This window comes from Mobula birostris, chromosome 26 (genome assembly GCF_030028105.1).
Source record: "Mobula birostris isolate sMobBir1 chromosome 26, sMobBir1.hap1, whole genome shotgun sequence".
NCBI classification, from domain to species: domain Eukaryota; kingdom Metazoa; phylum Chordata; class Chondrichthyes; order Myliobatiformes; family Myliobatidae; genus Mobula; species Mobula birostris.
In genome coordinates, this window is record NC_092395.1 from 10,373,146 (window position 1) to 10,396,394 (window position 23,249).

At 42.8% G+C, this 23,249-nt stretch overlaps 1 protein-coding gene across 4 annotated transcripts in view; it reads left to right on the plus strand.

Annotated features, from left to right (window-relative positions):
• Positions 1–23,249, plus strand: part of LOC140188182 (rho GTPase-activating protein 45-like) — a 195,964-nt gene that overhangs the window by 89,996 nt on the left and 82,719 nt on the right. For all 4 annotated transcript variants that reach the window (XM_072244192.1, XM_072244189.1, XM_072244190.1 and 1 more), the window contains exon 3: positions 19,055–19,198. In XM_072244192.1, the coding sequence (XP_072100293.1) occupies positions 19,055–19,198 (144 nt within the window). The remainder of the gene's footprint in view (positions 1–19,054; positions 19,199–23,249) is intronic.

The window sequence follows — 23,249 nt, forward strand, 5'->3', positions numbered from 1 at the left end:
TTTCACCGCCAACTTTGATTCCCAAGATGTCTCTTATTTTTTGTAATATTGTTTCACTGTACACATTAAACAAATCAGGGGAGAAAACACACCCTTGTCTAACGCCTCTCTTGATTTTCATAAACTGACTCACTTCTCCATCTATTCTTACAGCGGCAGTTTGTTCCCAGTACAGATTTCTGATTAGGCGGAGGTCTTTCGAATCTAGATCTAGAGTTTCCTGTAATATTTCGAATAACTTATTGTGCTTCACTTTATCAAATGCTTTTGTGTAGTCGATAAAACAAACAAACAAATCTTTTTGCACTTGAATAGCTCGTTCTGATAGTATCCTTAACATCAATATCGCGTTTCTTGTACCTTTGTCTTTCACAAAATCACATTGTTCTTTACCTATTTCAGCTTGTATCTTACTTTTAGCTCTTACCATCAAAATTCTTAGAAGTATCTTTAGTGATATGACTCATTAAACTTATGGTCCTATGTAATTCACATTCTATTGCTCCAGGTTTCTTAGAAAGATAATTTTTTTCATCTCTTCTGGTATTATTCAAGTCTCATAAATGTCATTGATTAAATCAGTAAGTTTTTCAATTTCATAATCTTCAAGGGTGATAATTTGTTCTATTACTAATTCATCAAGATCTGCTGCCTTTCTTTTCTTCATCTTATTTATTGCATTACGAACTTCAGATTTTAAAATACTTGGACCTTCAGTGTTCTTCTTAATTCCTGGTTTTTCGCCTCGATCGTCTCCAAACAATTCCTGAATATACTCAGTCCATCTGTTCATGATCTCATCTTTTTCCATGATAATGGTACCGTCCTTTGCTGTGCAAATACAAAAAGAAAGAAATAATAATAATAAATAAATAAGCAATAAATATCAAGAACGTGAGATGAAGAGTCCTTGAGAGTGATTTCATAGGTCGTGGAGACATTTCATTGATGGGGCAAGTGAAGTTATCCCCGTTGGTTCAAGAGCCTGATAGTTGAAGGGTAATAACTGATCCTGAACTTGGGGATGTGAGTCCTGAGGCTCCTGTACGTCCTTCCTGATTGCAGCAGTGGGAAGAGAGCATGGAACAACATCTTCCCCTCCGTCATCAGATTTCTGAAGAGTCCATTGATCCTATGAAACACTACCTCATTATTCCTCACCTCTCTCTCTCTGTCTATCTGTCTTTCTATCTATTTATTGTAAATTGTAATTTTTTATGTCTTGCACTGTACTGCTGCCACAAATCAACGCCATGTTTGATGAAATGAGCTAGGTCAGTGATAGACTTGATTCTAAGTGCTTGCTGCAGGAGTGTGATGCTGTGTGTGGCGGAATTGCCTGCTGACACTCACTGACATCGGGTGTTTATTGAGTACAGCCCTACTCGCCCTTTGAGCTGCACTGCTCAGCAACCTCTGATTTAACCCTAACCTTGACCCCAGGTTACATCACTGATGATGTGACCCAGCGCACACCAGGTTAATAAAGGTGAGTAATGTTGGACAAGGTTAATGAAAGTATGGGCCACATCAATGACTGTGGGAGGAAACCAGAGCACCCGGAGGAAACCCATGCGGTCACGGGGAGAACGTACAAACTCCTTACAGACAGCGGCGGGAATTGAACCCAGGTCGCTGGTACTGTAAGGCGTTGTGCCAACCACTACGCTACCGTGCTGCCAGATTACTGAAGGGAGTTGGCCTTGTAAGCCAGCAAGGAGGGGTACCACCAAGAGAAGAGATAAGCAGGTAAAGTGGAATTGGCATTCAACGAGAAAAGTATTACAAACCAAGAGCTGTTCTGTTTACATTTACCGATTATCTTCTCCACTGATTCTTACAAGTCAAGTTTCACTCCAAGTAAATTGTATCAGAAGTAGTTTGGGGGGAAAATCGAACAACTTGTATTTATAAAGTTCATTATCGGTTTGCTTTGTCATCAGACACTGGGGGCCAAAGGGGCTGTACTTTACTGCCCTACGTTCTTTGAGATTAGGTGAGGAGTACAGGGCATCTGAAGGCGGGATGAAGAATTGAATTGGAATTGGTTTATTATTGTCATATGTACGGAGACACAGTGAAAAGCTTGTCTTGCATACCGATCATACAGGTCAAATTATTACACAATGCATTGAGACAGAAAAAATGATAGAATGCAGAAATGAATTATAACAGCAACTGAGAAAGTGCGGTGCAGGTAGACAATAAGATACAATATCATAACGAGGTAGATGTGAGGTCAAAAGCCTGTTTTATTGTACCAGAGAACCCCTTAATAGTTTTATAACAGCAGGGTAGAAGCTGCAAATCACAGACACCAGAGATCATGCAGATGCTGGAATCTTGAGCAACACACACAAAATGATGAAGAGGTTACTCGGTAAGTCAGGCAGTATCTGTAGAAGGGAATAAACAGTCGATGTTTCAGGCCGAGACCCTTCATTAGGAAGAGGGGAAGAGTCTCGGCTTGAAATGTTGACCGTTAATATACCCCTCTATTGATGCAGCCTGACTTGCTAAGTTCCTCCAGCACTTTGTGTGTTTTGCCTTGTGATAGCAGCTGTGTTTGAGCCTGGTGGTATGTGCTTTTTTGTATCCTTTGCCCAGTCGGAGAGGGGAGAAGAATAGTGTCTGGGATGGGTGGGGTCTTTGATTATACTGGGTGCTTTACTGAGACAGCAAGAAGTGTAGACAGAGTCCATGGAGGAGAGGCTGGTCTCCGTGATGTGCAGAAATGAAAGAAAGCAGCGATCCCTGATCATATCTCAGAGGCTGGATGAGATAGAGAAGGGTGAGGCCGCTAGAGGCATTCGCAAACAAGCATGCAAAATTTTAAATCACTATGTCGTTAAACTGGAAAAACATCTCAGCTACAGCTGTTTGTAAGTCTGTCAGGTTTTTTTTGATGGTAAAGATAGCGACGTAAAGCCCAGAGGGTAGATAGAGGCTGCTGCTGCAAATGTGGTTTTAAACCTGGATTAGAAGGTGCACAACCTTTACAACTCCATCATGGGCACTGACCTCCCCAGCAGCAAAGACATCTTCAAAAGGCGATGTCTCACTAAGGCGCCAATCATCATTAAGGCCCCCTCGCACATCACCCTGGACATGTCCTCTTCTTACTGCTACCATCGAGGAGGAGGTACAGGTGCTTGAAGACACACACTCAACGTTTCATAAACAGCTTCTTCCCCACCACCATCAGATTTCTGAATGGACCGTGAACTCGTGTAATACCTCAATACTTTCTCACACTACTTAGAGTCGTAGAGCCATGGAAAAGTACAACATAGAAAAAGGTCCTTCAGCCATCTAGTCCATGCCTAGCCATTTAAACTGCCTTCACCCATCGACCTGCACCGGGACATTAGCCCTCCCTATCCCTACCATCCATATACCTATCCAAACGTCTCTTAAATGTTAAAATCGATCTCACATGCACCACTGGGGTGGGCAGCCTGTTCCACGCTCTCAAGGCCCTCTCGAGTGAAGATGTTTCCCCTCATGTTCCCTTTAAACTTTTCCCCTTTCACCCATAACCCATGGCTTCACTCCTCTCTCCAGGGTGCCGGATCCTTTCACTGTTCCGTTGTTTGGTCAATTTAAACACCAGCCCAGGTAGGCCAAAAAGACAGAGTGTCGGTCGGGACAAGAGCTTCTTCTCCATGATGGTCATCTCTGTGGCACTGAGGCTACGAAGACTGCTAATATGAGGAACTGATAAGCTAGGCTTTGGGCCTATTCGGGGCTGCCCCGGGGTTCGGATCTGAGGCCTCAATTTTGGTTCGGAATGCTGTTGTTTGATTCAATCGTTTGCATGATTTGTATATTTTTCTTTCTCTTGCGCATCAGGTGTTGGTCTTTTAGTTCTATTTTTATTCTTTTATTCTTTAATTGGGTTCTTTCGTGTTTCTTGTTTGTGGCTACCTGTGAGCAAACTAATCTCAAGATTGTATAATTTATACATTGTTAGATAATAAATGTACTTGAATCTTGAATCTCGACATCTAGTTGTAGTCCCTCGCAACCTCAGTGGAAGAACACTGCTTACATTTACCCGATCTATACCCCTCATAATTTTGTATACCTCTATACAAATCTCCTCTCAATCGTCTACGTTCCAAGGAATAAACTCAATCTTTCCTTTTAAGTCAGGTCCTTCAGACCAGCAACATCCTTGTAAGTTTTACTTATCTGATTTAATTTTTATATATATTATTGTAACATAGATTTCTGATTATGTATTGCAATGTACTACTGCCGCAATACATCATATTTCACGACATATACCAGTGATATTAAATCTGATTCTGATTCTAGTTCTGAACATTACAACTGCCTGAATGCAGAGGGATTCCTTTGGGTATTTCTGATCCTGCACCCAGGCACCAGCTTGTTACTTGCCTGTCACCTGCATTTTAATGAGATGAGCCCTTGAGCCAGGAGCCATTTATCTCCTTCCTGTCCTCGTTATCCCGAACATGTTAGTTTGCAGAGTTTATAGCTCCAGGCAAGGCCCAGCATGCATAGCTTGAACTCTCCTAGGCTGCATCTGTGTAACGTTGAACACAAAGAGCAGAGACTCCAGACTCCTTCAGCGATCTGGTCTCAATTTCCTGATATTCCTGGCACTGATCTCAATTGCAGTGACAGCCGTGTAGCAGAGGGTTAGCTACTCCTGCTAAGATGTGCCTGCGCGATGTGGTGAACTTATTGCTGAGTGATCTTGAAGAAGAGAAACAATCTTCTTGTCTCCATGATGCGTTGGGTAAGGTTTCACCGTTACATTCCTTGCAGAGGTTTGCTAAACACAAGGTGCGTTCCTGGTCCAGATCACTGTGTGGAAGATTGAAATGGTGTTAGGACTGTGAAAAGCACTCGCATACACAATAGCACGGGAATGTAAAATTGGTTGCACAATTTTTAAAATGTCACTTGAAAAGTTTGCTACTTTAGACATTTTAAAACCTGTAATTGTTGGGGATTGCTTTAATGCATCTGGAAGGTTAGAAGAATATTTATTGATTATTTTCTTCGCTCAGTTTGTTGTCTTTTGCACACCCTCACTGTTGGGTGCAGTCTTTCATTGACCCTATTATAGTTATTGGATTTATTGAGTATGACTGCAAGAATATGAATCTTAGGGTTGGGTATGGCAGACATACCACCTTCCCCGGAAGTTCTGGGAGTCTCCTGCATATTGATAGTGGCTCCCTGATGCCCGCAAATTATATACGATATCACGGAAATCAATTTTTGTTAGAGCGAGCGAGTGAGAGAAAGCAAGTGAGAGCACGCGCGAGCGATGAGAGAGAGAGCACGCCATGGCAGAGTGTTCCAAAAAAAGAAAATATAAAACGTACGTCACCCCAGACTACGCTAATAGGGGTCAAAAATAATGACAGTGTTGCTCACTGCACTGTTTGCAACAGTGACTTTTCTATTGCCCATAGTGGGTTAAGACTGTAAAAGACGTTGAGGTGAGTTTAACAGGTGTCATTCATTCATTAGCATAGCTAACGTTAATTTAAACTAGCTGGCTAGTTGCTAAGGAGCTACTCTGTTGCAGACATCCCACCTCTCCCGCAAGTTCCAGGAGTCTCCCGCAAATTGATGGTGCTACCTCCCTGAAATGAATTTTTGCAGGGTGGGATGTCTGGGTATGGAGACATATATGCACTTTGATAATAACATTACTTTGAACTTTGAATGTTGAGAAGTTGGAGTTGAAATTTGGGAAGATTTTTGTAACTCACTTGTCCTTTTGGGATGTGTATGGGTACGAAAGGATGCCACGGTGGCATAGCAGTTAGCACGACGCTATTACAGCTTGGGGCTTCCGGTGTTCGGAGTTCAATTCCAGCACTGTTCTGTAAGGAGTCTTTGTACGTTTCCCCCAGTGCAATGCGTCGGTTTTCCCCGGGTGCTCCGGTTTCCTCCCACAGTCCAAAGACGTACCGGGCAGGTTAACTGGTCATTGTAAATTGTCCTGGTGTCTAGGGTAGGGTTAATCGGGGTTATTGAGTTGCTGGGGCAGCATGGCTCAAAGGAATCGTGAAATAAATAAAAGTGTACTCAGTAAAAAATATATAAACAGACTTGCAATTCTGGAGTGCCGTTCATAACATCAGGCAAGGCAAAGAAAGATCTAAGGAATCCTGAAGCCCAGTCATGGTTGTAATGTAGATGTCAATATGATTGCAGGAGTACAGAGATAATTTACAAGGATGCTACCAGGACTTGAGGACCTGGGTTATGGGGAAAGGTTGAATAGATTAGGACTTTATTCCTTGGATATGGAAGATTGACAGAGATATACAAAATTACAAGGGATATAGATAGAGAAAATGCAAGCCACTAGAGGTCATAGGTTAAGAGTGAAAGGTGATCTGTTTAAGGAGAACATGAGGGGGAGTGTCTTCACTCTGGGTGTGGAGAGTGTGGAACAAGCTGCCAGCAGAAGTGATGGATTTGGGTTCATTTTCAACATTTAAGAGAAATTTGGATAGGTACATGGATCAGAGGGGTATGGAGGGCTATAGTCAGGGTGCAGGTCGATGGGACTAGCCAGATTAATAGTTTGGCAAGAATGGCCAGAGAAAGAAAAAAAAAGTTACATTAAATGAAAATGTTAAATAAAAGATCTCCAAGTCTATTCAAATTTAACTGAAGAATCATAAAGATTACTTCTAATTTTCTCCAGATTTAAACATAATATCGTCTGGGAAAACCAACAGAATGTAGTTGGAGCATTAATTTCCTTCCAATGTTGTAAAGTACATCTTTTCGCCATTAAAGTAAGAAATGCAATCAATCTACGGGCTGCAGGGGAAAGATTACTGGAAATTTTAGGTAATCCAAAGATAGCAGTAATAGGATGGGGAGAAATATCTATATTCAATACCTTTGAAATAATATTAAAAATATCCTTCCAAAAAGTTTCCAGAGTAGGACAGGCCCAAAACATATGAGTTAAGGAAGCTATCTCCCCATGACATCTGTCACACAAAGGGTTAATATGAGAATAAAAACGAGCATTCCCTTCTTGCTTTTTGACTGTTTTTAATGGAGGTCGGGTTTGAGGACGTGATTGTTTTAAGTTGTTTAACTCTACTTGATACCTAGTTAGCCCATTGCTTTGCTTTGCTTTGCTTTGCTGTTTAGTTTAGTTGCACAGTGGGTTTTTCTTTTGGGTTTTTTTTCCTTATTGACATATTTGAAAATTAGTATACTATTATATTACCTGGTTATTTTATATCTAAACTGCACTGTTTGTACTAACTTTTTTTTTGTGTATTAATATCTTTTGTAAAGTTATATTGCAACTGTGTATCAGTGCCTATATGGTTTACCTTTTGTGTACTAATTCAATAAAAAGATTTAAAAAGAAAAGATTAATAGTTTGGCACAGACTAGATGGGCTGAAGGGCCTGTTTCTGTGCTGTAGTGTTCTGTGACTCGATGACTCTATAAAACATTGCCACATATGGCTACAGAGGCCAAGTCATTGGGTATATTTAAGGTGGAGGTTGATAAGATTCTTGATTATTAAAGGATTCAAAGGTTATAGGGCAAAGGCAAGAAAATAGGGTTGAGAGGGATAATAAGTCAGCCATGATGAAATGGCAGAGCAGACTCAATGGGCCAAATAGCCCAAATCTGCTCCTATATCTTAAGGTCTTGAGTCAACAGCTACTTTAAGCACAACAAAATCCAACAATGGCTAGATAAATCTGTTTATTATTTATTTTTAAAATTTTTGAGATACAGTGTGGAATAGGCCCTTCCAGCTCTTCGAGCCGCGATGCCCAGAAATTCCTTGATTTAACCCTAGGTTAATCACGGGACAATTTACAACGATCAATTAACCTACCAACCAGTATGTCTTTAGACTGTGGGAGGAAGCTGGGGCACTCGGAGGAATCCCTCACAGGTCACAGGGAGAACGTCCAAACTCCCTACAGACAGGGGTGGGAATTGAACCCGGGACACTGGTACTGTGCTAACCACTACACTACAGTGCTGCCCCTTGTATCATGCAAATTATGGGCTGAGTGTACCAGAAAGAGCTCTCCCGTTCTTCATCATTGTGCCAGGGGATTCATTTTACTGGCATGGGAAAACAGCTTCAGTAACTGATTCCAAAGATCTACTGGGTGTGAACAATGGCCTAGATGTCAGTATTGGGGAGTGCTCTCCAATGTCCCCACCACACTGCAGCCAATTTAAAACAGACAACTTGATGACTTCTTTCATTACCAGTGCTGGGAACTTGCTGAATGCCAAGATGGAGTGGATGTGGAGAGGATATCTCCAATAGTGGCGGAGTCTAGGACCAGAGGGCACAGCCTCAGAATAGAGGGGTGTCTAGAACAGAAATGAGGAGGAACTCTGAAGTATCACCAGATAATCTGTCCTGTACCTTACAAAATTTAGTTTATGCACTTTACTTTGATTATTTAGAACATAGAACATAGAATGGTACAGCACAGTGCAGGCCCTTCGGCCCACAATATTGTGCTGCCCCTTAAACCCTGCCTGCCATATAATCCCCCAATTTAAAATCCTCCGTATACCTGTAAAACTAATTTGTAGGTTTTATCTTTACTTCCTAAGTTACTGTGTGTTATGTGTACTACTGTGCTTTTCACCCTGGTCTTGTTTAACAGTATTCATGTACATAGTTAAATGACGATAAACGTGACTTGAATTTCTTTAGCCAGAGGATGGTGAATCTGTGGATTTCATTGTCACAGATGCAATGTTCCCTCTCATTTGTAATGAACAGTGTGCACATAAATCTTGTGCTGCACAATTTTTTTTGCCCAGTGACAACAACATGCGTACACTGAATAATTTCTTCAATAAAAACAGTATAAATAAGCCAGTTCTATAATCTGCAGACAAATCATTGGAAACTCCACGTTGTCAACACAGTCTGCATCAGAAACCGGAAAAGGCAACATACTTAACATGCCAGTGAGGTAGAGGGTGACAACCTTTTGTGCGCAATTTAAAATTTTTTGTGCACTCGTAGCAAAAGATGTGTGCGTGTGCACGTGCTCACTTTAGAGGGAACATTGGGGTATAAATATAAATATAATATCAACAGAAACATTGCACGGACGGTTTTGGAGGCCAAGTAATTGGATATACTTAAAGCGGAGGTTGATAGATTCTTGAATAGTAAGAGCATCAAATGTTACGGGAGAAGGCAGGAGAATGGGGTTGAGAGGAATAATAAATCAGCCATGATGTAATGGCTGAGCAGACTCAATGGGTCGAATGGTTTAATTCTGCCCTTACGTCTGACGGTCTTGTGGAATGCAAATTGGCCATGGCATTTCTGCAGTTACAGTAGATTCAATACTAGTTTGGATCTTCCTGCAGCTGTGAAACACACCATATAGATGCAAGCAACACACATCAAAGTTGCTGGTGAACGCAGCAGGCCAGGCAGCATCTCTAGGAAGAGGTACAGTCGACGTTTCAGGCCGAGACCCTTCGTCAGGAGGGTTCCTGACGAAGGGTCTCGGCCTGAAACGTCGACTGTACCTCTTCCTAGAGATGCTGCCTGGCCTGCTGCGTTCACCAGCAACTTTGGTGTGTGTTGCTTGAATTTCCAGCATCTGCAGAATTCCTGTTGTACGCATATAGATGCAAGTCTTTGATCAATGGACTGCTCTTGTGTTTCTGTGAATGCTTTGGAATGGATTTGTCATGTTACACTGGTGGCTGCGGTAGAGTATTGAGAACTGCATGTGAAAACACTAAGAGCAACCCTCTCATTCATGTGACACCCCCTTGCCCTCTGAAGATGTTCACATGGCAGAAGAAGCTCTAGTTTCTGCTTACAGCCAAAGCAGATAGAATTAACCCTTTAGGCACCAGCAGCGTAGAGACTAGTATCTACAGGAGCAACACAGCCAAAATGCAGCAGCAAATCAGCCTACACAATGGCCATATCCTCCATTCCCCTCACATTCATGTGCCTATCTAAACATCTTTTAAAAGTCCCTAATATTATCTGCCTCTAGGCAGTGCATTCCAGCCACCCACCACTCTGTGTAAAAAAACTTACCCCCCACTTCTCCTTTGAAACTGGTAAATTATTACACCTGATTCTGATTTTAGTTTGTATAAGAGATTGGCTAATGAAGCTCTCAAATTAACTCTTAAAGAGAGCTTATCAGGCTCTGTGTGGGGCAAATTTCTTATTAGGCAAAACAAAGGTTACTAGGGATATACCTAGAAATTAGGCTTGTGGGATTTTTGATGTGTTAAATGGGGAAAAAACAGTTGACATTTTGGGCCATGGGCCTTCACCAGGGCTGGAAATGAAGCCAGAATGGGGGGAGGCAGGAGTGCAAACTGGCAGATGATAGGTGAAACCAGGGGAGGGGGAAGGAGGGGAGAGGAAGTAAGAAGGTGGGAGGTGAAATGCAAAAGAGGTAAAGGACGAGGAAGAAGAATAGGAAAGGAACGTGGACCTTGGAAGAAAGGGAGGGAGGAGGGACACCGAGAGGGAGGTGATGGACAGGTGTGGGGAAGAGAAGGGGTGAGAGGATGATCAGAATGGGGAATAGAAAAAGAGGAGGAGGTGGTGGGGGTGGAGAAATTACGGGAAGTTGGAGGAGTCAGTGTTCATGCCTGTCAGGTTAGAGGCTACCTAGTCAGGATATGAGGTGTTGCTCCTCCAACCTGGATTTGGCATCATTGTGCCAGTCGAGGCGGCCATGGACAGACACGTCAGAATGGGATGGGAAGTATCGTAGTATCTATCTTATTTATTTTTCTGTTCCTCAGATTTGTACATATCCAAATCCTTATTTCGGTGCTTTGAGTCAATCGTCAATGAAAAACTACACACAAGTAATCACTGTCCTGAGCTTGGTGATGTGGGACCTGAGGCTCCTGTAGCTCCTCCATTACAGCTCCTCTGGTATCTGGGGGTGGGGAGAGTTAACGAGGATGTGGGGGAGGGAATAAAATGGGATCAGTGTAACTCGGTGTTTTGATGGTTGGTGCAGACTTGGGTTAGATAAACTCTAAAGTCTTGTTTCGGTATGCCTCTGATGAAAGGGGCCAGCCAACAAGACGACGTAATGCCAAAGCCAGCGAGACGCAGGATCAGTTGGCTGCGCTGGGCAAAGATCGACAGGGCCCGGAGCTGTGGTTAGAAGGTCAGAGGTCGCTGGGCTGGAACACAACTCCTTCTCAAATGGAAACTATTGCGGAGGTCATCTTAGCCCACGTATGCTTCACCACTTTCAGCGTGTCACACAGAAGTTGTTTTATTTTGAGTTATTTAGAAAGTTTGTAAGTTGTTTTCAAAGAGTGTGCTGTGATGACATCATCACCTGAGGGGAAATACAATAGGGAAATAAAACTTGTGTGAGGGTGAATCACAAGTAGACTAATTTTCTGATAAGCACGCCCTCCAGAGCAGGCACAAGAAAATATTCATTTTCTAGGCACGTGGACAGGGTGAGGCTTGAGTGAACCATGATGATTCCAGTCTAAGCTGTTCTTTTTTACCACACCACTGCCATGCACGTTCATGGGGAAGAATGTACAAACTCCTTACTGACAGCAGCAGGAATTGAACCGCAATCTCACAGCAGACACTGGAATAGCATTATGCTAACCACTACGATACCATGCCGCTCTCCCAGAGTCTGATAAAAGTGGGATAGAATCTGTCTGTGAGTCTGGGGGTACGTGCATTTGTGTCTTCTGCTCAATGGGAGAGATTGTCCGGGGACTTTGATTATGTTGGCTGCTTTACTGAGGCAACAAGAAGCATAGACAGAGGCTGTGGAGGGGAGGCTGGTTCCTGCGATGTGCTGAGCTGTGTCTGGGGTGGGTAGGTTCTTTGCCTGACTGGGTGGGGCCAGAGCCTTGCACCTGGAAGCAGCTGAGCTCCCTCAGGACCGCCTAGTCAATCATGAACATAATTGTTTCAAAGAAACTTCTCAGGCCAGGTAAACTCACAACTACCAAATGGTACTTTTTTATGCCTGTGAAACTTCCAACCCAATGTGAATTACGGTGGCTGCAAACAAGCCCACTCATTCATCCTATCCAAGTCCTCTGATTGAAATGTTAATGAGGACAGGATTGTGGGCCAAATGCTTACAACTGTTCCTAATTCAAATAGGTGTAAGATAATTATGTTAAATTGACTTTAAAAACAGTTCAATGTAGCTGCAGTTAGATAACAGTTTGTAGCGATGCCTGGAGGGTAATGACTTACTGGGTGTTATTACCAGTTGAATGGAGAATATATCCATTAATTGCAAAACACTGGCACCCAAAGGGCTATATTCAACAGGTGTGACTTCTTATTTGAGTCAGAGAGCTATCCTGCTCAAAAATAGACCCTTTGCAAAGTTTGGCAACAAAATGCTGGAAGAATTCTGCAGTTCAGGCATCATTTATACTTACTTTTAGGCCGCCGATAAGCAACTCGCTAGAGTCGTCTGCCCTGGGTCAGCATTGCAAGTTGTCCACAGGTGTATCCCATAAAAGAAAGGTCCTTCCTCTCCCAGGGATGGGGTCTTTGGAGCTTCTGCTGGTGTTTCTGCAGCTCTAGGTTTTTACAGGATGGGGTTGCTAGCTCCATGCCCAACCCTCTTCCTTCCTCCCGCAGCCGGGCTTGGCCATCCATGGTAGAGATAAACAGTCGATGTTTCAGGCCAAGGCCCTTCATCAGGACTGGATGTCGACGGTTTATTCCCCTCCATAGATTGCTGCCTGGCTTGCTGTTTCTCCAGCATTTTGAGTGTGTGTGTATGCGTATGTGTGTGTGTGTGTGTGTGTGTGTGTGTGTGTGTGTGTGTATGTGTGTGCGTGTGGTAGACGTTCCTCTGAGCAGGGTCAAAGTTACCATAAGAATGTAATACATGGAACTATATACAAATGTAAACTGATTGGAGATCTCCGAGTCCACAGGCACAGAAGGGACCTTGGCCACTAGCCTTCAGGAATTCTGGCAAATTTACTTTCACTGGCTTTCAGCCAGATAACTTCATCAACTGCTTATCGCCATGACAACCCTGGTGTCAGTCATTGAAAGATAATTCCCTATCTCCTCTTCATTCCCATCTCCCTGCAACTTAATACTAATCTGATTCTCACTTTCCCACTTCTGACATAGGTTCCTCAACTCTGCTCCTCTGATACTACCTGACTTGCTAAGTGTCTCCAGCACCGGCTGTTTTCCCTAATTTCAGATTTCTCAGTTTTCCTCACCTGCCCATCACCCCCCTCTGGTGGCCCTCTTCCTTCCTTTTCACCCGCGGTCCACTCTCCTCACCGATCAGATTCCTTCTTCAGCCAGAAAGCATGGAAACATTCAGTGAAACACATTGCCTCCGTTAATGACCAACACAGTGCGAGGATGAGCTGGGAGCAGCCGGCAATTGTTGCCAGAATAGCAATTTAATAACTTCTCCTAACCCGTAAATCTTTGGAATGAGGGAACGAGAACACCCGGTGGAATCCATGCGGTCATGGGGAGAATGTACAAAATCCTTACGGACAGCAGCGGAAAACGAATCCTGATCACTGGCGCTGTAACACGTGTTCTACTGTGCAACGAGAGGCAATATAACTGGATGGTGGTCAATCAAGTTTTTTTTACAGCTGCGCAGACCAACCATGGCTCTGAGCAGGAAATTTTTACATGGCCTGAAAACTGAGCGGTACGTTAATGGAACATTATATAAGGGAAAATTCCAGCTGCACAGCAGCAAAGGCTATGTGCGTGGGAGCATTTCTGTTACTGCGTGGCCGCGCACCCGTGCAGCTTGGAGGGAACAGTGGTTGTGGTTAGGCTCAGGTCGGTAGCTGGGATCTATCTTCAATGAATTAACATTATGACCTAACTTAGTTACCCACTGGCTTCAACAGTAAAATAACATTGTTCCTGTGAGCTGTAAAATGCATTATACATGGCAGGGAGAGAGTGTGTTACAGGTAATTGTAACATTCAAAGGGTATAATGCTGTTTGGATTGGTGGTGGGGTGGAGATACACCTCCATCAAAGGAGGTGTAAGATGATCCTTCTCTCTGCTAGCCTGCAGGTCACCCCTGGGCAAGATGTAGCAGCTGCAAACCACGCTCTCCCGCCGATCAGGGTCATGTGAAGCCATGGGAGCAGGTGGTGGATGTTCGTATGAGCATGTCACAAGAATTGCTATGTGACCACTGACGCCATGCAGACAATCTCTGAAGAATATTGATGATGGCTGGGGTCACCTGTCTTGTAAAGACCCTGCCCAGAAGAAGGCAAAGGCAGGGCTGGCTGGTGGCGCAACGACATTGGCGCCAGACCTGGGAGCGGAGGTTCCCTGGTTCGAAACTAGTCAGGTCTGCTCCTGAGCACGCTTTCCATCCGTGCCGGGTTGAGTGTCGAGATCGCAACTCGACCTCGTAAAATAAAAAGGGAAAATACTGCGAAAATGTCTGTGTGAGGAGTGGCCAAAAAAAAAAGAAGGCAATGGCAAACCTCTTCTTCAGAAAAAGTTGCCAAGAACAATCATGGTCATGGAAAGACCACGATCGCCCACGTCATACAACGCAGCACAAAACGAACGAACAAATGCTGTTTATCAAGAATCTATCTTGAAGGTATTACTCATTTTATATTAAACGGGGAATCGTTGAACCCAACATCCCTTTGTAATAACATAGATCATTGGTATTTGTGTCTCATTGTGGTATTTGTATCTGTTGAATCTTACTGAAGGTTCAACCATCTGCTTTTACGTGAAGATGCATACAGTATTGTGTAAAAATCTCGGGCACTCAGTATAAGACTAAAATTGTTAGGTCAGGAAGTGCTGTAGTGTTCTGTGTTCTGTAACTTTTCGCTTGGTGAATTCCAATGTGAAGAGGTTACTGTTGTCTAACCTGAACCCTAACTGAACTAAGGGAAAGAAATCAAAGTGGCAGTTCACGCTCTCCGAGAACACAAATACCAGATACAAGAGGAGCACTTGTCCTCCTGCAGACTGATGCCCTCACTCCGGAAGCAACATTTCCCCAAAAAAACATTGCTGAAATATAACTGCATTAAGATCTGTCCCCAGGGAGCTGCTGTGGTACCGTCAGTACATTGCAGTGTTGGGGGTGGGGGGGGGAGTGACCCTGATGCCCACCGTCCATGCCATTTCAAAGGTAGAGTACGATGTATTGACTAGTACATTGCATGTTTTTTTTACCAATAATAGTGGGCATTCTTGCAGGCATTCACAGTGGATTCAATCAAATACAATGGAATCAACGAGAAGCTACACATATTCGGACAAAAGTCCAATATGTAAAAGAAGGCAAACGAAGCAAAAATAAATAAATAACTATGTAATAAATAATAAAGAGAACGCAAGTTGTAGAGCCCTTGAAAGTGAATCCATAGGTTGTGGAATCAGTTCAGTGTTAAGGTGAGTGAAATACCCTCACTGGTTCAGGGGGCTGATTGTTGTACGGTAATAACTGTTCCTGAATAGAATCAGTACACTCCTGAAACCCTGGAGGAACTCAGCAGGTCAGGCAGCATCGACGGAGAGAAATGAACAGTCGATGCTTTGGGCCACAACCCTTCACCATTACAGAAGGGAAGGGTGTGAAAGTCCTCGAAAGGGTAGAGAAAATATTTTTCTAAAACAGTTCCTGGGGCGGAGGGAATTCAGGTTAGACTGAACAACTTCAGAATTGTTGAAGCAAGGGAGGTCGAGAGGAGATTTGATCGCGGGAATCTGTTCCCATCAGAAGGCAATTAGATGAACAGCGGACACAGAAAGAAAACTCTTTGCAGGGAGAAGGTGAGGAAAGTGCAAACACACTAATGATCTGCAACCTATTCACGGTAACTTCTGTGGATGTAGCATCTTTCAGGGCATTCAAAGGGTAATTCGACTGGTTGGTATCCCAAAGCAAAGCTGTATGAAAAGGGGGAAATGAACTGGGACTGATAAAATTACTCAGAATTAGAATCAGGTTTGTTATCAATCACTAACACACAATACACTCTGTGGCCACTTTGTTAGTTACCTGCTGTACCTAATGAAGTGGCCATTGAGTGCATGTCCGTGGTCTTCTGCTGCTGTAGCCCATCCACTTCAAGGTTCAATGTGTTGTGCGTTCAGAGGTGCTCTTCCGTACACCTCTGTTGTAACGTGAGGTTATTTGAGTTACTGTCTCCATTCTGTCAGCTTGAACCGGTCTGGCCATTCTCCTCTGACCTCTCTCATTAACGAGGGTTTGTTCTGCCCGCAGAACTGCCACTCACTGGATGTTTTTTTTTGTGTTTCACACTGTGTAAACTCTGGAGATTCTTGTGCGTGAAAATCACAGGAGGTCAGCAATTTTTGGGATACTCAAACCTTATCTGGCACCAACAATCGTTCCACAGCCAAAGCCACTTAGAGCACATTCCTTCCCCATTTGGATTGAACAACTGAATCTCTTGACTGTGTCTGTATGCTTCTATGCATTGAGTTGCATGAATGACGGATTACTTATTGCTCGAAGAAGCAGGTGTACAGGTGTACTTGATAAAGTGGCCCCTGAGTGTATGTCATGAAACTTGTTGTCTGGTGGCAGTAGTACAGCCAGCACAAGGCATAAAAATCTCTATAAGTTACAATGAAAATAAATAGAGCAAAAGGGGAATAGCAAAGTAGTGTTCATGCGTTCCTGGACCATTCAGAAATCTGATGGCGGAGGGGAAGAAGCTGTTCCTAAACCGTTCAGAGTGGGTATTCTGCCTCAGTCAATGCTCAGTGTTGGTTGGTGTTGTGTATTTAATATTTCAGTAATATCTGATTAATCTTGTATATATGTATTGGTTGATTAGGCATCCCTGTTTGTTTAAATAATTAATTACGGGTTAGATGTAAAAATGCGTGACTTGTATATGTCATCACCACATGATACATGCGTGCCTCGCTTCAAGACAAAGTTACACTTGTATATCGGACATCTATGTCTTCCCTTGTGTTAATTTAATGTTCTGAAGCTACAGAACATAATAGCTGGTCAAGATAGCACCGAGTCTCTGTCAAGGTCGTGGCTCAGATCTAGTGTTTTTTTTAAGTTTGTGGGGATGGGTTTAGGGACAATGAGGAGAGTTAGGGGGTCAGCTTAGGGTTTAGGCCAGCGATTCCCACCTTTTTTACGCCATGGACCCTACCATTGGGAACCCCTGGTTTAGGGACAGGGATGTGGGGGAGTTAGAGGTCAGATTAAGGTCTAGAGGCAGAGATATGGTGGAGTTACAGGTCAGGCCAGAGTCTAGGCCTCAGCTCTGCACTCTGCGTTCAAAGGCCAGCGACATGGACAGGAGTGTAGCAGAAGTAATAATCCTGTGTAGCGTATGTCTCAAGCAACAAAAGTGAAACCACAACTTAGCTGAACGGAAAGCAACCGAGAAATGCTCCTCCTCATACTCTGAGCGGGCAACATTTTGATTAGAACTAAATTAGCTATCATTTTCAGACCACATGAATTCCTGTGGCTGTTTACATGATAAACAGACCATTCTGAGAAAACCAGGTAATGGTAAGAGGACCCTTTGATCTCCCGGAGGAGATTATCTCCCCCTGGTGTGTAATGGGAGCATAAAAATCCTATATAGGACTTAAGCAAACACAGTGAGTCATTAAATGGAAAACAACAAGGCTTGCAAGTTTTTCACGTTCAGTTTGTTCATTAGTAACTGCTGAAAGTAACAATAACAAGCATTCGTATAGAATAATTTTCGCCCAAAGTGTATGGAATGAGCTGCCAGAGGATGTGATCGAGGCAGGTAAGTTATGTGGATAGTAAGAGTTCATGGGCCATATGCGAGCAAATGGGACTATCTCCAATGGGCCATATGCGAGCAAATGGGACTATCTCCAATGGGCCATATGTGAGCAAATGGGACTATCTCCAATGGGCCATATGTGAGCAAATGGGACTATCTCCAATGGGCAGCATGGACGGGTTGGGCCGAAGGGCCTGTTTTCATGCAGTGTGACTCTTTGGCTCTTAAAATAAAACCACTGGAAATATTTTACAGGTCAGGCTGCATTGAAGCGGAGTTAATGCTTTGAGTTGATGATTTATCTCAAGAATTAGCGCAAACCCAATATATCAATTCTGCTTCAATCTCCATTGTTGCTGCCTGACCTGCTGAGTATTTCCAGCACTTTTTGATTTTTTTTTGACTCCTTCTTTCTTTCTTACTTTCTTTCTATCTTTGTTTTAGATCGACTCTTGACCTCAAAACCAGGTATGACGTTACACTTCACTGTCTACTTGCATCACACCTTCTCTGTAACTGCAACCCTTTATTCTGCATCTTGTATTCTTTTGCCTTTCCTCGTTCTACCTCAAAGCACAGTGTAATGATTTGGTCTGTGTGAAAAGTAAGCAAGACAAGCTTTTCACTGTAGCTCAGTGGTGATGGTCCATGGTGTCTAGCAATGACAGGAATCCAGTAAGGGAGAGTTTCTAAAGGGGAAAAGTCATTCCAGTGGGGCATTTCCACTCTCTTCACGTCAGAAGTCCAGGTCCAGTGGTATGAACAAGCGTCACAAACTGGAGTGTTCCTGACCATGTTGTCTTCTGTGCATTGTTATGCCTTTCGCTCTCCACAAAGCCCTTGCAGAACCACCTTCCTGGCCATTGGATCTCATCTGCCTGGTCCACCAGAGCTGAGTTTGCACGCTAGGACAGGCGTGTCCCTATCTCACCGGGGTACGAGGCCGCTGGCTACCTGCACCTGCTTTAGCCCACTCGTTGAAGCGGTGTACCGGGGTGTGGCCGCTGTGGCGTGCAAACAGCTACTTGGGGCCACGGGTTATGAGCTGGGTGTCCAGTGGAGCCCGAAGGTGAGAGAGCACCCCATACAGCCCTGTACATCAGTGCACGTGACAATAATAAGCAACTGTAATTCTCATTATAAGCCCCAACATCTCCAGTTTATGGTGTTTATGTGAAATCAATAAGCTATTTGTAATACCCTGTGCTCATTGTTAACTATGGACTGGCATTCCTTTCCAGAGAAATCCGAAGCTCGGCGTCCCGTGGCTCACGAGTGTCTTGGGGAAGTGTTGAGGATCCTACGCCAGGTTATTAATAAATATCCGCTTCTGAACACGGTGGAGACCCTGACCGCTGCGGGCACACTGATCTCAAAAGTCAAAGGTAAGACAAAAAAGAAATTCTCAGCAGGTATCAACCCAGGATTCACACAGTAACCGGTGCGCTTCAAATGTGCTGCGGACACTTAAAGGGGAAAATTAATTAAGAAAGCCTCATTGTTCAGCACCTGTCATCTCAAGCTTCAGGGAAAATACAGCGGAATTGTAGGTGGCACCTTTTATATACAGAGGTCAAGGGTTCAAATACCACTGAATGAAAGGTTGTGAATTTAACAGTTTACTGCAGGATGGAAGGTTATGTTTCTGAGTAATTCTTAACCCGACGGATACAGTTGAGATAAAAGGACTTAAAAGGGAAAAATAAACCTGGAGTAATCTAGGAGCAGTTGGAATTTGCCGGGACGTCTCCCCGAATTATTTTGCACCCCCGTCCAAAGTTTTGGGCCATTATGTATTCAGCTGTGATTTGATGCAATGGCAAATGACACTGTGTCATAAGTTAAGATGGGATGGGTACAGAGGTATAGTGATTTAGTGAAAAACACTCACAGCCTGGATCCAGGGATACGAGTTCAAATCCTTGAATCCAGGCTGCTAGTCCATTTCAAAGTTCAAAGTAAATTTACTATCTATGTGTAAATATATGTTACCATATATATAAGCCTGAGATTTGTTTTATTGTGGGCATACTCAATAGATCCAAGAACCATAACAGAATCAATGAAAGACCGCACCCAACAAGATGGACATCAACCAAAGTAAAAAGTAAATTTTATTATCAAAGTACCTATATGTCACCGTATACAATCCAATTTTCCAATGTGCAAAATACAACAAACTGCAAATACAAAAGAAAAAACAGAAATAATAATAATAAATAAAAAAGCAATAAATATCAAGCAAACAACAGGAATTCTGCAGATGCTGGAAATTCAAGCAACACACATCAAAGTTGCTGGTGAACGCAGCAGGCCAGGCAGCATCTCTAGGAAGAGGTACAGTCGACATTTCAGGCCGAGACCCTTCGTCAGGACAATAAATATCAAGAACATGAGATGAAGAATTCTTGAGAGTCCATTTTTACGCAACGATCCCAGGCGCGTAGTTAACTTGACACTCGAAGATTGAAAGTAACAATGAGGATTTATTTGAAGAACATTACAGAGAAGTAACAAATGACTTAGAATGTATTTTCTCGAGAGGTCTAGAGTACACAAATCACTCGTTCATTTGGAGCCCAAGGTTCAGGACACAGCGATGGCAAACTTAAATAGTGCATATAGCACAGGAATGCCGTGCGTATCATAATCAATAAACTAAAAATAAACTAAAATAATTGCACAAGGAACCCACATTCAAAATACAAGCAGCACAAAAAAAAAACAGGAAAGCTTGACGGTCAAGCCAGTCACTTAACAAGTTCTAGTTGAAACAAATCAGTGATACCACGGTGTGTCAGAGCACCACGGCCTGACGCTCTGTGCCTCGACCTGGCCTGAAAGGTTCATGACAGACTGTTGATTCATTTCCATAGATGCTGCCTGTCCTGCTGAGTTCCTCCAGCATTTTGTGTGTGTGTTGCTCTGGATTTCCAACATCTGCAGAATTTCTCGTGTTTATTTTTAACCAAGACTTGATAACTGAAATGGATAGGTACGTGGATAGTAAGGATATGGAGAGCTATGGTCCTGTGCAGGTCAATGGGAGAAGGCAGTTTAAAAAGTTTCGGCATGGATTAGGTGGGCTGAAGGGCCTGTTTCTGTGCTGTACTTCTCTTTGACCCTATGACTCTACTATTGTAAAATGTTCATAACACTTACAATATGGATGAGTAAAACTGATATAGTTCAAAGTAAATTTACTCTCAAAGTATGTATATGTCACTTTGAGATTTATTTTCTGCAGGTCTTCACAGTAGAACAAAGAAATACAATATAGTCAATGAAAAAATGCACAGAAACAAAGACTGACAAGCAACTAGCGTGCAAATTGGCACCACTAGCATAACGGGTAACACAACACTATTACAGCTCAGGGCAGTCCAGAGCTTGGAATTCAATTCCGGTGTCGTCTGTAAAGAGTTTGTACGTTCTCCCTGTTAATGCATGGGTTTCCTCTGAATGCTCCTATTTCTTTCCACAGTCCAAAGGCATACCGGCTAGTAGGTTAATTGGTCATTGTAAATTGCCCTGTGATTAGGCTAGTGTTAAATAGGTGGGTTGCTGGGCCGGAAAGGCCTGTTCCGCACCGTATCTCTAAATAAAGTAAATAAGAAATGAAGACAAACAGTGCAAGTACTAAAATAAACAAATAATAACAATGATAATAATAATAATATGCTAAGAAAAACCAGAAACAATCCAACACATTACAGATTCTTGTAGCGGTTTAACTCAATCTGATTACTTAGATTTGAGGTACAATCAAATGGCAAACATCATTCACCAAAATCTTGCTTTAAAATGCGAACTCATAAAAGACCATATCTTACTATAAGTACAAGCCTGATCCAGTTTTTAGAGTCAGGATCCTGCAAATTATATTATGACTTATCAGTTATCACAGATAGGACAACCCATAATAACTGCCCAGATATAATAATACAGGGTAAACAAGCAAGAGCAATTTATTTAATAGATAAAGCCATTCCAAACACACATAACTTACTAAACTCAATAAGTGAACAACACCAGAGAAATGCTGAATTAAAAGAGGAAATTGAAAGACTATGGAACATGAACAGGGTATACATTGTCCCAATAGTAATAGCTACAACTGGTATCATCCCAAAGGCACTACATAATAGTATTAAACAATTAGGGCTACACAGTAATATCTATGTAACTCTCCAGAAAGCAACAATACTAAACACCACTAGAATAGTCTGAAAGTTACAGCAATTGGGAAATAAGTGTCCTTAGCTATGCCTGTACCTCGGGTTTTACCAGCTTGAGCTGAGAGAAAATTAAAAAAAAATAATGATAATAATAGAGTTGGAGACCTCTTCCCAGAAACAGGGGAGTTCCTTGTGGCAATACAGAACCAGATGATTAACACAAAAATAAATTAAAAATACATAACAAAAGACCAACAAATTCAAGATGATAAATGCAGAAAATGCCAAAAGAAACCAGAAACAAATTCAACATATTACAGGATCCTGCAGTAGTTTAACCTCAATCTGATTACCTACATAGGCACATTCAAGTGGCAAACATCATTCATCAAAATCTTGCTTTAAAATACAAATTCATAAAAGGCACCGTACCTTACCACAAATACAAGCCTGATCCAGTTTTAGAGTCAGAATCCCACAATTTATATTATGATCAATCTGTTATTCCAAATGCCCATAACTGACAGGAATCAATGTGAAAAACACCAGAAATTTGCTGAATTAAAAGAGGAAATTGAAAGATTATGGAACATGGACAGGGTATACATTGTCCTGATAGTAATATCTACAACTGGTGTCATCCCAAGCAACACACACAAAATGCTGGAGGAACTCAGCAGGCCAGGCAGCATCTATGGAAAAAAGTACAGTTAACGTTTCGGGCCGAAACCCTTCAGCAGGACTGGAGAAAAAAAAACTGAGGAGTAGATTTAAAAGGTGGGAAAGGGGAGAGAGAAACACAAGGTGACAGATGAAACCTGGAAGGTGAGGGATGAAGTGAAGACCTGGGAAGTTGATTGATGAAAGGGATATAGGCCTGGAGAAGGGGGAGTCAGATAGGTGAGGATAGAAGGCCATGGAAGAAACAAAAGGGAGACAGAGCACCAGAGAGAAGTGATGGGCAGGCAAGGAGATAAGGTGAAAGAGGGAAAAGAGGATGAGGACTGGTGAAGGAGAGGATGTGTGTAGGGGGGACATGGCCAGAAGTTTGAGAAATTGATGTTTCTGCCATCAGGTTGGAGGCTACCAAGACAGCTGTTGTTCCTCCAACCTGACAATAGATGAGGCCATGGATAGACATATCGGAATGGGAATGGGAAGTGGAACTAAAATGGGTGGCCACCGGGAGGTCCCACTTTTCTGTTGGACGGAGCGTAGATGCATGACGAAACAGTCTCCCAATCTATGTCAGGTCCCA